The 16,733-nt window shown below is 39.1% G+C and overlaps 1 protein-coding gene across 5 annotated transcripts in view; it reads left to right on the forward strand.

Annotated features, from left to right (window-relative positions):
* The first annotated feature begins 12,150 nt into the window (after positions 1-12,150).
* SPTLC3 (serine palmitoyltransferase long chain base subunit 3) overlaps positions 12,151-16,733 on the forward strand; it is a 126,415-nt gene continuing 121,832 nt past the window's right edge. For 2 of the 5 annotated variants that reach the window (XR_006740232.1, XM_036418079.2), the window contains exon 1: positions 12,151-12,599. Coding sequence is in view for 3 of the 5 variants with exons in the window: in XM_036418079.2 (XP_036273972.1) it covers positions 12,486-12,599 (114 nt within the window). In the remaining 2 variants the exon portion in view is untranslated. The remainder of the gene's footprint in view (positions 12,600-16,733) is intronic. The other 3 variants (XM_036418076.2, XM_036418073.2, XM_036418074.2) reach the window with 3 other exon arrangements.

The following is a 16,733-nucleotide window of genomic DNA, read 5'->3' on the forward strand; positions in this document are numbered from 1 at the left end:
ATGTGCACCTAGTTCTGTTAATTGCAAAGCCCATGTCTGAACTGCTCCTCCCAGCTGTCTTTGTTCCTTCATTCACAGCTACCATCAGTCTGAACAGTCACATACCAGCTCACACAGGCAGTATCTCATTTGCCCTTCCTTACAACCCTGTGAGCTCAGAATTACTATTGTCCCCATTTACAGAAGAATAAACTGAAGCTCAGAAAGTGTGACCTGCCCAGGGTCACACCATGATTATAGTCCATACCGTATAATTTTGTCCCTGATTCTATTATATATTTCTTTTAGTTAACTACATAAATATTTATTGGGGATTTAATTGAAGAACATTATACTAGATACTCTGAGAAATAAATAGGTTGCTTATAAAGTACTTCCTGTGTTAGATATATATCTTATATCTAGTTTATAATATCCTAAATAGAACAGAGCTCATCCTACTTATCAGCTTCCCACACTGCTTAGATCAGCCTGGAGCCCAGAATCAGTAAGCATGTATGCATTACTAGACTGATTATCTTACTAGTAGGACAGTGATTTTTTAACCAGTGTGCTGCAATATTTTTTAAAACATGCAATACCTGACTATTGAGTCAGGGGCACTGACCTATTTTTCCTTAGAATGTCAAATAAAAAATTACAACAGCCAACACAACAATAGCTATCTGGTGTGAATGGCCTGTCTTGAACCATAAATATATAGGTCATATAATAGAATTGCATCTTATTGGTTAAATCATATAGTAAGCTTGTATATGATTGGTATCAGAAATTCTTAAATACAAGTATAAGTATCTGATTTTTTGGAGCTAAAGCATAGGTAATCACTATTATTTTTTTGTAAATCGACCAAAATTACACCTTTATTTTGTAAAATTAGAAAAAAAATATATTTCTGATGTGCTGCAGAATTTTGGTAATTAGTTTATATGTTCCATGAGGTGAAAACGGTTGAAAATTGTTGCCTTAGGATCTTCTCATCCTCTGTGCCGAGACAACCAGATGCCAATCAGCTACCAAACAGTCTCACCCCATGGTTGATTGCAGGGTCATTCATCTCCTGGTCATACATATTTTTCTAACAAGATAAATAAGGTCCTTTTAAGATTTTTTTATTTAAATAAGCACTAGGTAACAAGTGAGAATTCCTACTTCCCCAAAACATACAGAAAACCATTGACTTGTTTGCCATTAGAAATCCTTCCCTACGCTGAAGCTGGTTTGGCTCAGTGGTAGAGCGTCGGCCTGTGGACTGAAAGGTCCCAGGTTCTATTCAGGTCAAGGGCATGTACATTGGTTGTGGGCACATCCCCAGTAGGGGGTGTGCAAGAGGCAGTTGGTCAATGTTTCTCTCTCATCGACGTTTCTAGCTCTCTATCCCTCGCTCCTCCTCTCTGTAAAAAATCAATAAAATATATTTTAAAAAAGAAAAAAAAAAGAAAAAAAAAGAAATCCTTCCCTAAAATTATGGTAAATATATCAAGTTTCAGGGAAAGAGTACAATTAATCTTTAAGAATTAACAACTCAAAAATTCTTTGAAATCTTACTTAATAATAAGTGCAATGGCACCAAATGGACAAGTGAAAAAGAAAAATAAACCAATCAAACTAAAAACTTTGTGCTTCAAAGGATACCATCCAGCAAAAGTAAAAAAACAGGAATGTAAAGTACAGCATAGGGAATATAGTCAATAATATTGTAATAACTATATATGGTGCCAGAGGGTATTAGATTTATCAGGGTGGTCACTTAGTGACTTACATGATGTCAATCACTGGGTTGTACACTGGAAAGTAATATAATATTGTAGTCAACTATAACTGGAAAAAGAAATCACCCCCTCCCTACAGACACACATAGAAAGTAAAAAGACAACCTACAAAATGGGAGAAAATATTTGCAAATCATGTATAAGATAATTGAATCTAGAATATAGATACTTGAATAAAGAATTCCTAAAACTTAATAATAAAAACACAGTACAATTTAAAAACGAGTAAAGGTTTTTTGTTTTTAATTCATGGACACAGACAACAGCATGGTGATTGCTGAAGGTTGGAAGGTTGGAGGTGTAGATAGAGGAGGGTAAGGGGAGGAAAAATGGTGATGGACAGAGACTTGACTTTGGGTGATGAACACACACTACAGCATACAGATTATGTGTTGTAGAACTGTGCACCTGAAACTTGTATAATTTTATTAAACAGAGTCACCCAAGAAATTCAATAAAAAGAAAAAAATGTGGGAAAAGAAGACAGAGATATAATCAATAAGAACATGAAAGAAAAGATGTGCATTAGCCCTGGTTGGGTGGCTCAGCTAATAGGAGCATTGTCCCATGCACCAAAAGTTGCAGGTTTGATTCCCACTCAGGGCACATATCTAGGTATTGGGTTTTATCTCCATTTCAGAGAGCATATGAGAGGCAACTGATCAATGTTTCTCTCTTCCTCTCTAAAATCGATTAAATATACTCTTGGGTCAGGGTGAAAGAAAAAAAAATAGAGAGAGGGAGGGAGGGAAGAAGGGAAGGAAGGAGGGACAGAAGGTGCAAATATCATTTGCTAGCAGGGAAATGCAAATCAAAATCATAAGATACTACCTCATACCTATTATAATAGCTATAGTAAAAACAACAGATAATTGAAGTTTTAATGAGGATTGCATATATTGATGCCCTTATACATTGCTGTTTGCAATGTAAAATGATGCAGCCACCTTCTAAAACAGTCTGGTAGTTCCTCAAATGTTAATCATAAAGTTAACAGATAGCCCAGCAATTCTTATGTAGATATCCAAGAAAAAGAAAAGATGTATTTTCACATAAAAATTTGTACACAAATGTTCATAGATGCATTAGTCATAATAAGCAAAAAGTGGTAGATATCCATCAACTGAGGAATGGATAAACAAAAATGTGGTACAATAGATATATTATTCAGCCATAAAAGGGAATAGAGTGAAAGAAACCACTCACAAAAAGACATAGTGTGTGATTCCACTCATATAAAATGTCCCAAAAGTCTACAATGGTAAAACTGAAGAGAAAAAAGATAGATTAGTAGTTATCTAGCTAGGGGCAAATTGGGGGAGGACAAACAGAGAAAATAAAGAATGACTGCTAATGAATATGTAGTTTCCTTTTAGGGTACTTAAATTTTCTAAAATTGATTGTGATGCTGGCTATACAACTCTGTGAGTATAGTGAAAACTATTGAATTGTATATAAATTACATATTAATAACTTAATTAAAAATAATAAGGATCAGCCTGAACCGGTTTGGCTCAGTGGATAAAGCATCAGCTGCAGACTCAAGGGTCCCAGGTTTGATTCTAGTCAAGGGCATGTACTTTGGTTGCGGGCACATTTCCAGTAGGGGGTGTGCAGGAGGCAGCTGATTGATGTTTCTCTTTCATTAATGTTTCTAACTCTATCCTTCTCCCTTCTTCTTTGTAAAAAATCAATAAAATATATTTTAAAAAATAAAAATAATACGGATCAGTCTTGGAAATTTCAAAAGCAGAAGGAAATATTTGATGGCATACTCCTGTATTCAAAATAATCTTAGTTGTAACTGACATACAGATTTCTTTTGGTCTGTTTCTGTGAAATTTTCCATAAGTTATTATATATGTATGATTGCTTCATGCTCATCATCATGCAAATATGGCAAGAACTAAAAACCAACTAATGGGAAATGAGGTAAGGAAACGTTGGCAGGTTCCCAGAACTGGAAAAACTGGTTAAATATAGATCTGGCATGTCTCCAGCTAGTTTCCTGCACTAGTTCACTCACAGAAAGAAAAAGTGCATCCATTGGGAAGAGAAGACAATGTGATTAAATGTGTCAACCAGTATCTTCAGAAGACTGAACACATTCTGGACAACAAGCACCATACTCAACAGTCAAAACCTAGTTAGAATGCAACCCTCCCTTCCCCACTTCTATTCAATGTAGACTGAATTCATCACAAGATGTGTGTGTGTGTGTGTGTGTGTGTGTGTCTGTATGTATGTATGTATGTATGTATGTATGTGTGTCTGTATGTATGTATGTATGTGTGTGTGTCTATGGGTATGCATGTCAAAGGAAGTTTATCGGGAGAAATGAACTTAACTATGATAGTAGTACTAACAATTTGAAGATTCTATGCAATGAAAGTTATCTATCTATATATATGAAGAGCCAGGCTCCATCACATCCAAAATGACCAAAGGCTCGACCTAACACCCAGGCTGCATGTGCAGCAGACTCTGGTGGGTGAGGACTTGTGGCACTGGGGTCAGGGGGAGTCAGGGCCAGCACTCACACTCACTCATAACCGCACACACACACACACACACACACACACACACACACACACAGACATACACAGTGCCCACCAGCCCATAGCCTTTCTCCCTTTCTTTCCCTCCCTCCCAGTAGCTCTCAGCGTCTCTCTCAGAATGAGGCCCCAGGAGAGACTGGGATGGAGAGATGGAAACAAAATAGACTGGGCCTGAAGAGGCCTGGATGGAAGGGAGGGCAGGTGGAGGGTGGAGATGCTCCCACTGACCCCACCCCTCCCAGTCAGGAAAGAGGAAGAGGAAGAGAGGGAGGCAAGAAGGCCTGAAAGACTGCTGAGAAAAACAAAGAGAGACAGAGACTGGGAGAGACTGGGATGGAGAGATGGAAACAAAACAAACTGGGCCTGATGAGGCCTGGACTGCGGGAGCCAGGAACTGAAATGTTTCACCAACCCCTCCCCAACTCACATGTGGTGCTCAGAAATGAGCATGGGAGCCAAAGCCACAGGTAGGGATGGAAAAGGGTCCCCTCCCCTCTGGAGACTCCCAGTATCTTCGAACTGTCTCCTAAAGGTGTCCCAAATACCTCTTCCTCTCAGTGCCAAGGCAGAAGTGAGTCTTGGGTCGCCACAGCACCCATTGCACAGGGGCACTAGGAGAGACAGTTCCCAGCACTTACACTCATTCCAACCACACATACACAGACACACACAGTGCCCAACAGCTCACAGCCTTTTCTCCCTTTCTTTCCCTCCTCTCAGCTTGCTCTCAGAGCCTCTCTCAGAATGAGGCCTCAGGGCAGGCAGAGGGTGGAACTGCCCCCCACTTACCCTACCCCCTCCAAGCCTGAAAAGAGGAAGATGGAGAGAGAGAGGCAGGGAGGCCTGAAGGACTGCTGAGAAAAACAAAGCGAGAAAGAGATTGGGAGAGACTGTGTTGAAGAGATGGAAACAAAATAGCAATATTAAAATATTAAAATAGTCTGGGTGAATGAGGCCATGGGCAGACTTGTTGGGATCTCTGATTGCTAGCCTGGCAGGGAGGGAACAGAATGTCTCCTTTTCTTCCCCAAGTGGCACAAATAAAGCAGAGAGAAATCTATTAGAATAAGAAATCTACTAGGAAAAGGCGGAAAGAATAATGTGAAAATAGTAGCATATGTCAATGACCAAAAACATTGTCATTCTCCAAGCCCATTGTCCCATTAGCATCCTAATTCCATTAATTTACCATTAACCGGACCAGACCACCTGATGGAATGGGGTGGGGTTTCTTCAAAATTAAAATTAAATTCTAAGAAAAAAGTCGTTGTTTGTTTTGTTTTGTTTTTGCACAGCTGAATTGTAGGCCGAGATTGATGTATGCTATATTTATAATTGCTATGCTTAGGGAGATTCAGACCCAGTGCTTGTCATCTCCTGGAATCCACAATACTTAACCCCTTATTATTATTGTCAAAAAGGCTCATCCATCAGCTCCTTGGAAGCTTAGAAAATTTCTCTATCCCAAGGCATCAGAATCACCTTAGGACTTACCTCCAGGGTTAGGCCACTCCACGATGGATTTACCCTGCAAATATCTGGAATCAGATGGGCTTTATAAACCATACCATGCCCACCTAGCAGGGATATATAATGACCTAGTCACACGTGAGCCCAAATGAACTGCCTCTCAAAGTGAGAGACAGTCTACATAAATGAATCTATACTTCAACCTCACCTAGGGGAGAGTTAATGTATTTCCAGTTCTGGAAATATCAATAGGATGGTGATAAAGAAAATCAAGCCCAGGGGACTTCCTGTCAAGATGCTGGATGTGCTGATCTACTTCCACAACCACATCAAAATGGCAACTAAATTATAGAACAACCACATGCTTGAGAACCACATGAAGACTAATTGAATAGAACTCCTATAAGTAAAGATATAAAGAAGCCACAAGGCTGTTAAAAAACAAGACAAAAAAATTAAGCCCCTAGTATTAATACTTACCTATCAAGTTTAGATATAATCTATGTGTGCAAATGAGATGAAGAATCTATAATGTTTCATATAGTTTCACATAGCAGTCTTATAATTTTAAATATATGTAAGAAAAAATTAACTAGTTTATAGACAATATTGAGCTATCAGAGAAAATTTGATTTATCATATACATTTATTTAAATTTATTAAATATACCTGGGTCAATTTTGTGCTTGACAATGTTTTGCTTATTGGGACTAAAAGTTCCCACAGTAGAGCCATTTGAAGTGATTTAAAAAAATAAAATATATTCAAATATTTTTATGTTTTACATTTTAAAGCCATTTAACTACGTTTTAAATGTTTTAAGGCAATGCATTAACTTAGTTTATAAATGGCACTGCTTTGTTTAAGGAGAATTTAGCCTACTCCACTTATGTTAATCAATTAACAATCACAAAAGTAGTTGTTCTTAGATCACATAGAAAGTATAACAAGGTTTATAGATAGTACTTAACTAGGTTGTCTATTTGTAATTTAATATGCCAAATATTAATTTAAATTTCACCTAAGTAAATCACCTTTTCTTTGAACAAATAACCCCTCAAGGGAACAAATAAACTATTTTTTTTCCCAGAAATAACAGTGTGTGTTGTTTTTTTTAATTAATAAAGTCAGTTAGCTGCCCCAAAATATAGTGGCTTTGAGAATAGTAGGGTAATTACTTCTTAAAAGTACCCAGTTCTATGCACTGAGTGGCCAGATTTATTATGATCTCTGAATGCATAATTATCTGGCCTGGTGCATGAATTCATGCATGGGTGATTGGCCAGTCTGCCTGCTGGTCGAACTCCTGGTCAAGCGGACAATTTACATATTAGCCTTTTATTATATAGGATTATATAGGATTAGCCTTTTATTATATAGGTTATACACTGAGTGGCCTGATTATTATGCATTCAGAGATCATAATAATCTGGCCACTCAGTGTATTTGAGTCTGAATCCTGGACTTAAAAAAATGATGTTAAGTTTCATAAGCAAAGAGTTACAGTTAGGACATCCACAGGGAGGATGTAATGCTGTTCTTTGCTTGGGGGCATTCTGAAGATAATTGCTACTCTAAGGACTTGAGTGGACACTATTCCCTGGAAGAAAAGCAGAAATGTTACACTGTTGCTGACCTTGGGGTAGTAGTCATTGACAACATGTTTTTTGTTCTGAAAGAAAGAAAAAACCTTGACATCTGACATCTGTAATGTTGGTATCTGGCCTTCTATGAGAATTTTCCAAACTGATTTTTAGAAAATTTTAAGTACTTCCCTGTAGAGGGATCTCAGACTATTAAATCCCAGCAGATATTGAGATGTGGCTAGATATTTGCTTCGTATTTAATAGATGACAGGATTTTAATGAATCAGGAAGGCAAAATAATTTGTTTTTATTTGTTACTTGACCAATTCAATGAAATATCCCAAACTGTAGCAAGTTCTGTTATCTTTCTTCTTTATTAAGGTCTTAGGGAAAAGGGACCTGCTCTGGACTCAGAAATCATAGCATCCATGGCCTACTTCTATCACACATTCTTTGGCTTTGGAAAAGCCACTTAACTTGTTGGAACTTTAGTTTTTGCATCATCATTACCTTCCATTATATAAGGGAAGTGATTCATCCAATAGATTTCTAGAGACTGTATAATTTTGGCCTTTGATTTTGCTTATTTCCTCCCTTTTCTGTCAATTTTCTATCTCCTAGTGGTTCCCAAAGCTTTTGCAAAACACAGTACCAAGCCTCTGAGCTTCTCTTTCTTACCTGCCCCTAGAAGCTGGCATGAGAAAAAGGTAGTACTTTCAGGAAATAAAAGGCCATCTTTAACTAATACAGTCTTTGTCCTTAATCCACTAAAGGACAGATTTATTTTTACGTTCCATAATGAGAGATCTTGGGAAGGAGAGATGCAGGTGTTGTAAACTTCTAGTTTTATGAGGGTGAAGACTGCCTGTATCTTGCTCATTGTTGTAATGAAGAGCCTAGCAAATAACCTAGCATATCATAGTTATTCAAACATTTGTTGAGTTTAATGGTTGATCTGAAATACACTTAGTTATTCAGAGACACAAAAATCATACTCATGCCGGGACTGGTTTGGCTCAATGGATAGAGCTTCGGTTTGGGGACTGAGGGGTCCCAGGTTTGATTCCGGTCAAGGGCATGTACCTTGGTTGTGGGCACATCCCCAGTGGGGGTGTGCAAGAGGCAGCTGATCAATGACTCTCTCTTATCAATGTTTCTAACTCTCTCTCTCTCCCTTCCTCTCTGTACAAAATCAATAAAAATATTTTTTTAAAAATCATACTCAATAGGTAATCTGTTTTACTATTGATCAATGTCTTAGCTTATTCTGTTTATATAACACAGAACCATAAGCTGGATAGCTCATAAACAACAGAATTTATTCCTCATAATTATGAAAACTGAGAAGCCCAAAATCAAGGTGAAACAGGAATTTTTAGGAGTGAAAAACAGAGGGGACCATGGAAGCACAAGGCTGCAGAGCAGCAGACAGTATATTTCCATAGAATAGAGAAGCTGAAAATCTGCAACAGGTACATTTCCATAGAATGAGAGAGCTGGGAACAGCAAAAGGTCTCTATTTACAAAGTAAAGATAAGGAAGCCCTTGTCCAGAAGGAGAAAAAGAAAGCCCAAAGGGAATAGGAAAACAATAAGAAAGGGGGGAGGGGGGGGAGAGAGAACCTTCCTTATGGGGACATGAGAGGTTTGACCTTCGAGCCCAGAAGTTACTATAGTAATCAGTCCAAGTGAATAATGACCAATCCGAGGGGATATCAAGGCACCAGGATTGGCAGCCTTTATAAGCTACAGGGAAAAGAAAATCAGTGGGATTGTTTCCCCCTTCCCACGTGGGAGTCTGTACTTTTTTTTTTTTCCCAATAAATCTCCACCTTTGTTATACCACCTTCTGTCCATGGATTCATTCTTCAACTCTGGTGGACAAAGAAAGAATCCAGGTTCCAGTCCAAAAATTCTGTATCAAAGGCACCAAAAGATTTGATGTCTGGTGAGGACCCCCTTCCTAGAGGGGCATCATTTTGCTGTTACCTCACATGGCTGTTACCTCACAAGGAAGCTACTTGGGCATCCTATATAATAAAAGGCTAATAGGCAAATCAACTGAACTGGAAACAACTGGTCATTATGACCCACACTGACCAACAGGGGACAGATGCTCAACACAGGAGCTGCTCCTTGGTGGTCAGTGCACTAAAGCTGGTTCATGGCTGGCAAGTGCAGCAGCAGTGGTGGACAGCACTAAGGATGTCCAACAGTCGGACATCCCCTGAGGACTCCCGAACTGTGAGAGAGTGCAGGCTGGGCTGAGGGAATTCCCCTGAGTGTGCATGAATTTCGTGCACTGTGGCCTCTAGTTTTTTGTGTGTGTTTTTTTAGAAGAGCACTAACCCCATCATGGGGCTCCATCTTTGTGACTTAATTTCCTTGCATCAACCCACCCGGTAATAATATTTCTTCGGGAGTCAGGATTTCAACATGAATTTTGAGGGGGACAGGACACACATTCAGACTATAAGCAATTAAGGGGAAAAAAAAAAAAATATATATATATATATATATATATATATATATATATATATATATATATGCTGTTGTTTTTTTCTTGCGGCGATTCCCTCTGGGTGGGCTTTGCAGCTCTGCCCAAATCAGTTAGAATGGGGTTTGTAAGATTACTGTTTAACTAGGTACTGAACCAAGTAAGCACCCAAAGTTGCCCCCCTATTTTCCTTCTCAATCTAACCTTGGCAAATTGGAATTAGGAAAAAAAAAAAAAAAAAAAAAAAAAAAAAAAGTCTTTTTTTAAGATGTTTTTTTCTATGTATGTTTTTTTATTTTTTTATAAAAATAAAATAAAGAAGGAAAGAACAGAAAGAGAGAAAGTAAGATTAAAAAAAAGGAATATCAGAAGAGGGGAGAGAAAAAGAAGAACATAAAAGGAAGAGAATATAAATATCTAATGTTCAGTATTTAGTTTTATCTCAAAATTCTTATTTAAAATTTTTTTTTCTACAGGTCAGTAGAGCTCAGTCAAAATAACAGTGTCTTCAACTTGTCTTCCTAAGTAAGCTGAGACTCCAGCCAGGCCAACATTATCAGCGCCCTCTCCTACCCTCCCATCTCTCTTTTGCATAAATCTGCAAGAAAAGAAGCCAACAGCACAGGTTTAGCTCCCAACTCTCAGTGTAATGGCCATAAAAGAGAAAGACCAAAAAAAGCTAATTCTGCTCTGATGACAATGGTTAGAAGAGATGCAATAAAAATTCTGAGCTTGAGACACAAACGGAATTCACTTGGTATTAACCACATTCCATGATTTGGCCCCAATTCGTGTTCCTTCAGCTCTCCAGGAGATGGAAAACACAGCACCCCTCAAATGCAGATCATAGTTAGGAAAAGAATGATCGCCACCTCCATCAGCCACCTCTTTCTGTGGGGGAAGCTGACGCTATGCAAAGCTGAGGACCAGGAAATCAGGCTTTGACAACAGGGGCCATTCCTGTCCTTTTGTTTTTGTTTTCTCTGTTTTGGTTCATTGACCCAATAAACTGGTTTCTATGCTAAGTGTCTGATGGTAAAGAAACCTTGATTCAGGCCCTGGCCAGTGTGGCTTGCTTGGGTGGGTGTCTTCTCATGCACCTGCACACCGAAAAGGTGCCGGTTTGATTCCTCATCAGGGCACATGCCCAGGCTACAGACTTGATTCCTGATAGGGGGCATGCAGGAGGCAGCCTATCTTTGTGTCACTCTCTCACTCCCTCCCCCTTTCTCTTTCTTTCTAAAAACCAATAAACACTCTGGAGAGGGAGGAGGAGGAGAAGCAGCCTTGATTCAGGAGAACAATGCAAGTGGGCTGGAAGGACTTACCAGGCTTTAAATGATTAACATCATCCAACACACCATATCTCTGCAATGCCCCTTGATAGAAGAGCACAGAGCTCTGTGACGGATGATGCATTGAGAGATTAAGAGTTAATAAGTAAACCGGAAGTTATTTGCGACTCCATCTGCCTCACAACACCCATGTCCATAACAAAGCCAAACTAGTGTTTTCTTTTCCTACTACCCCACCAGCATTAGCCAGCAAAAAAATGTTTTATCTCATTTTATAGGTGGAGAAAATGAGGCAGAAACAGGGGGGGAAATGATCTCTCTAAGGCCACATGGCAAAGGTAATGCAGCCATGATAAAAATAATAATAATAATAAAAATTAAAAAAGCAAAAAAAGCAAACAAACGAAACAAAACAAAAAACACCAAACATTCTGTCCTCGGGACCTATGTCTTATAGGAATTCTTGATGACTTAGTACCTTTCATTATATCATTGGCTTTAACATTAGGTGAGTTCTAATTTTTTTGTGTGTGTGCCATTTTTGTATTATGGTAAAATAGGCATCACATAAAATTTACCATTTTAACTATTTTAAAGTGTACAGTTCAGTGGCATTAAGTAAGTACATTCACATTGCTATGCAACCAAAACCACCATCTATTGCCAAAACTCTTTCTGTCTCCAGCTCAAACTCTGTGCCCAGTAACTGGTAACTTCCTATTCTCTCTTCCTCCAGCTCCTGGCAATCCCTGAGTGTTATTTTACAGCAAAAAGAAATGTTGACTTTGAACTTGATTTACAACTAAAAAAAACCCCACAAAAATGTAATTAGATGCTAGAGGGAAAGTGGGGGATAGACCTCCATTCAGAAGTGATTGTATACAGGCAGAAGCCTCCACGTGAGTAGTGTGTGTGTGTGTGTGTGTGTGTGTGTGTGTGTGTGTCTTTAAAAGATTTCCTCCTCCCAGCCCGCCCCCTCGCAGTTTGCCACTGGGTTTTGCAGTCTCCTGATTTACTCAGTCCACAAGAGGAGCCAACATGGGCAATGGCCTCTGCAGTTTCAGGAGCTAGTTAGTGGCAGGGGAAGCCCCGTTCGGAGTTGAGGAGTGGGAAGGTAACCCGTATGCTTTTAGTTTCAAACATCTGCCCCAAAGAGACTGTTGCTCTTCTTCTGGAAAAGCCTGATTGGTAGGATTCCTCCCAAGGCTCAGCCCGACGTGCTGTATGCCATCCCCTCTCCAACTTCGACCCTGAAGCTTGCCAAGAACCCCCGGAGGAAAACCTGCTGGCTTCCATCCTTTGCCACAAATGGCCAATGCTGGAGGAGGCGCCGTCTGCAATGGGAATCTTTACAGTCACAAGAAACAGGACGGCTCACAGAATGGAAACTGCATGAAGAATGGCCTCGTGAAGGAAGTCCAGGTAAGAGGGGATCCTTGCCCGGCTCAGAATGGCCAGGACATGTGACTATTTCTCTGTAAGGCTGTTTGCTGTTTGAAGCCGTCCTTTACTGAGAGTCCCTCTTAGGAAGTGTTAGGTGTTTTGATTCTGCCCTTCAGCTAATTTCAAGTGTTTGGCTACGGAACAGCTTAGGTGTGGGGTAAGGAGAGAATTTCTTCTCTAGACAGGAGAGGACATACATAGTCCCAAGAGCTATTGAAAGCCTGAAAATACAAACATACTTACTAGACTTCTTTTTCTCTCACACATTTCAGGGGCAGACTTGTGAAGCCTCAAACTTGCAACTAAATTTCAGTCCACCAGGAAATCATGACAGGCTACATTCATCAGGCTTCAGAAAACATTTTTTTTTTTTTTTTTAAATTGAGGTAGTGGAAGTAAACTAAAAGTTGCCGAGATGAGGTGGTATAGATGGGCATTTTCCCCAGTACACCAGAAATGCTCCCAGTCCACCACGCAGTACCTTTAGCCCAGCTTACTCTCTGGTGAAAGAGGAATTACCGGTATTTATGATATTTAGTGGTTCATTGTCACGGCTTACAGTTTGATTTGGGGCCAGAGTCTTTCTTTGCAACTTGCCGGCACAGCATTCCTTTGGAAGACACTTCAGAGAGGGTGGCTTATTGTTACATTCGGCACACGGAACCAAACAGCCTTTTGTTTTCCCATTTGAAACATATTTTGGCTCTTGATGTAATACAATGTTTGATGGGGCTAAACTGCAGAGGAGGAGGAGAAGAAAATAGAGAAATAGTGTCAGCTTATTCAAAGGGGGGGTGCTGTGAGGTACTTGTAAAAAGGCAGTTCTCCACTTCCCACATGCTGTCCTGCCTCATGCTCTGAGGAGGAGTAGGGATGAGGTCATCTTGCCTCCAAAGTAAAATAGCCAGACAGGTAGCTTCACTGTTGGGAAATGAGAATCTGGGCAGGGAACCTGTACAGTTCTTTATCACTCATCCATCCCCAGGGAGCCAGCATCCACCCAGGGGAAAGGTCAGACTGTCGTAAGATCACAGGACAGGTTGGGCTTGCTGGGAGCCAGGCCACCCCTGAAATCTGTGCGTCCAGTTGGAAGAGGTGAAGGGGTGATGAGGAGGGGGGGTGCTCTGGAGCATGGCTGTATGTGAATATGCTGTGGTCCCCTCTTTACAAAAGGCGTCACCCTAGCCTTAGAACTAGTGTCTAATGAAAGCCTTGGGCCTAGCCTATCCCAGATGAGAACGAGTGCTAGTCAACAGCATTGTTGGCAGCTGCTTCGTGCCAGTTCCTTTTGCCTCAGTGTATTCTCATAACAATACTGTTATATGAATACTATTAGCCATGTCTGTATAGAAGAGGAAATTGAGGCCCTGAGAACATAGCTTCCCAAGATCACCTATCTATAAGAAAACTAGAGCATAAATTCCAAACCATCCACTTTAGCCCAACTTTTTTTTTTTTAATTTAAATTCTTTATTGTTTAAGTATTACATATGTCTCTTTTTATCCCCTTGATCTCTCCCCTCCAACTTCTTTTTGGTATCAGGACCCTATGGTAGTATGCACATCCCACAAAAGGCCTAAATCCCCTATTTTAAGGTTGATTATAACACATTCCAATAACATTTGAGAAAATTAAAGGGATAATGCTTTCATTGTGACCACAAATAATCAAGAATACCATGCTCTAACTCCTAACACATTGGCCTCTAGTGAAAAACCTTGGGAAGTAACCAAGAAAATAATAATTATGTATTGTATAATCTCTAACATGTACTGAATTCTTTCTAAGTGCCAGACATTCTAACTACTTTGCATTCATTATCTCACACATTCCTACAGAGTAGATACAATTATTGAGACCAATTTTAAGGGTGAGGAAACAAAGCTTTAGTAAGTTAACCAGTGTCATCAGCAGAAACATTAAAATCAGTTTGGGAACATGGTTTTCCCAATGCTAAAACCCAAGCTTGTATTTCTTAGTCCATGCTGCTTCTCTAAATACAAGATGTTAGTAGGAGTGAGATCCATACTACTTCCACGGAGAAGGGGTGAATTAAACTCAGCCCTAAAGGGCAGAGAAAGTGTGAGTTAAAGGTATTGTGTTTGTTTTGCCTGGGTGTTTTACTGTTATTAATGAAAATTTGAGCTTATTGATACGAATGACACCAAACTGTCACATACCAGAGCCTTTAATATGCAACATTGTCTATTCACAGCACATTAGAATATTCACACACAGCCAAATATACACTGCATTCATGTACAGGCCACCACTCATTCTTTAAAAAACTCCAAGTTAAAGAAAACCAATGCCATGTAACCCTGAGTCATATGGATTTATACTGAGCCCCAGATGGAGCTCTCCAGGTAATCTGCCTTTCAGAAGCATTCTTCCACAGTATATGGTCACCCTGAATAGGCATTTCACTTAGTGCAGCATTTCCTAGTAATAGGAATATCTTAGATGTGCAATGCTGTAGGTAAATGATACTTGCAAATGAGTTGATATGTTTTCCATTGAAAGGTAAAATCTATTGTACTCCCCTTCAGTGTGGGTTGGACCTAATGCCTTACTTGTCCGATAGAATGTGATAGAAGGCATTATATGGGGACTTCTGAGACTAAAGTTAAAAGAATCCTGTTAGCTTGAACCCAATCCTTTCAAAACATTCACTTTTAAAACCTAGCCACCATGTTTGAAGGAAGCCCAAGTAGCCCAGAGGAGAAACTCAAGTAGAGAGAACCCAAGTATCCTTGCTGTGCCACTAGCTGTGATGCAGCACCAATTTGTAAACTGTATACATGAGCTATCTTGGAAATGGATCCTCCAGCCTGGGATCTATCAGCTCCAATTGATACCTCATGGAATATATAGATAAGTTGTCCCTGCTGAGTCCTGCTCATATTACAGATTCCCGAGCAAATAAATGATTACTGTTTTAAGTGTGGCAGTGGTTTGTTAAACAGCAATAAATAAATGAACATATGAATATTCTTGTTTTTAAATACCTAGAAAATTAATTCTGCAATCTCATCCTATCCATTTTATCTATCTATTTATCTATCTATCCATCTATCTATTTTCCTTCCCAATTTGTGTGCATTTTTGTTTTTTGTTATGATGAAGAACATAACATACAACTTTCCATCTTTCCCCCCCATTATACAGTATTACGGTAGTATTCTGTATTAGTTTCAGATGCACAACATAATGGTTAGACAATCATATACTTTACCAAGTGGTCTCCCCAATATTTTAAGGAACCTCCTTGGCCCATACATAACTATTACAATATTATTTTTTCCCTCCATTGACCTCTCTCATGTACTCCCACCCCTACCCCCAGCACATGCCCTCACCCCCCTAGTGACTGTGTCTATTGGTAATGTTTATATGCATGCATACAAGTCCTTTGGCTGATTTTTAACCCCCAAACCACCTGCCTTCCCTCTGAGATTTGACAGTTCAATGATTCTCTGTCTTTGGATCTATTTGTATTCATTGGTTTATGTTGTTCGTTATATTCCACAAATGAGTGAGATCATGTGGTTTTATGTTTCTCTGAATCACATCCATTTTTAGTGCTGGCATTTACATTTTGAGGATAGAGTTTTTTTGTGGCCATCTATTTGCTTTCAATTTATTTTGTGTTTTGGCATAAGGACTGATTGGTTTAGCCAAATACAATAAACTCAAATACTACTAATGCAAAAGTGCAATCATCTGAATGATGCCAAATCTGAAGTGTAATTATTCAACCTGTGGCAACCTGCAATTTACTACCTATGAATAAATAGCTATCTCAGGAAAGTGTGTCTTAAGGTGAAGAAGTTTTCTTAATAAAAATACATGTGTTAATTATATTTAATATTTATCAATTATAAATTAATGTTATCTATTTACTAAAATTTCTTTAAAAAAAAAAACACCTTTCTTGGAAACACTGTTAGAGGTGGATTATGTCAACCTAAATACTTGCAAGGAATTTATTACATTTATTTTGACATACACTGAATATAATTTTTCTACTAAGTGTTGCCACCTTTGTCCCAATTGGTCTGAACTAATATAGTTTTACCATAATTCTAAAATATCCAACCTGTAAATTAATG

The sequence above is a fragment of the Pipistrellus kuhlii genome, unplaced genomic scaffold (assembly GCF_014108245.1).
Source record: "Pipistrellus kuhlii isolate mPipKuh1 unplaced genomic scaffold, mPipKuh1.p scaffold_m20_p_6, whole genome shotgun sequence".
Classification (NCBI taxonomy): domain Eukaryota; kingdom Metazoa; phylum Chordata; class Mammalia; order Chiroptera; family Vespertilionidae; genus Pipistrellus; species Pipistrellus kuhlii.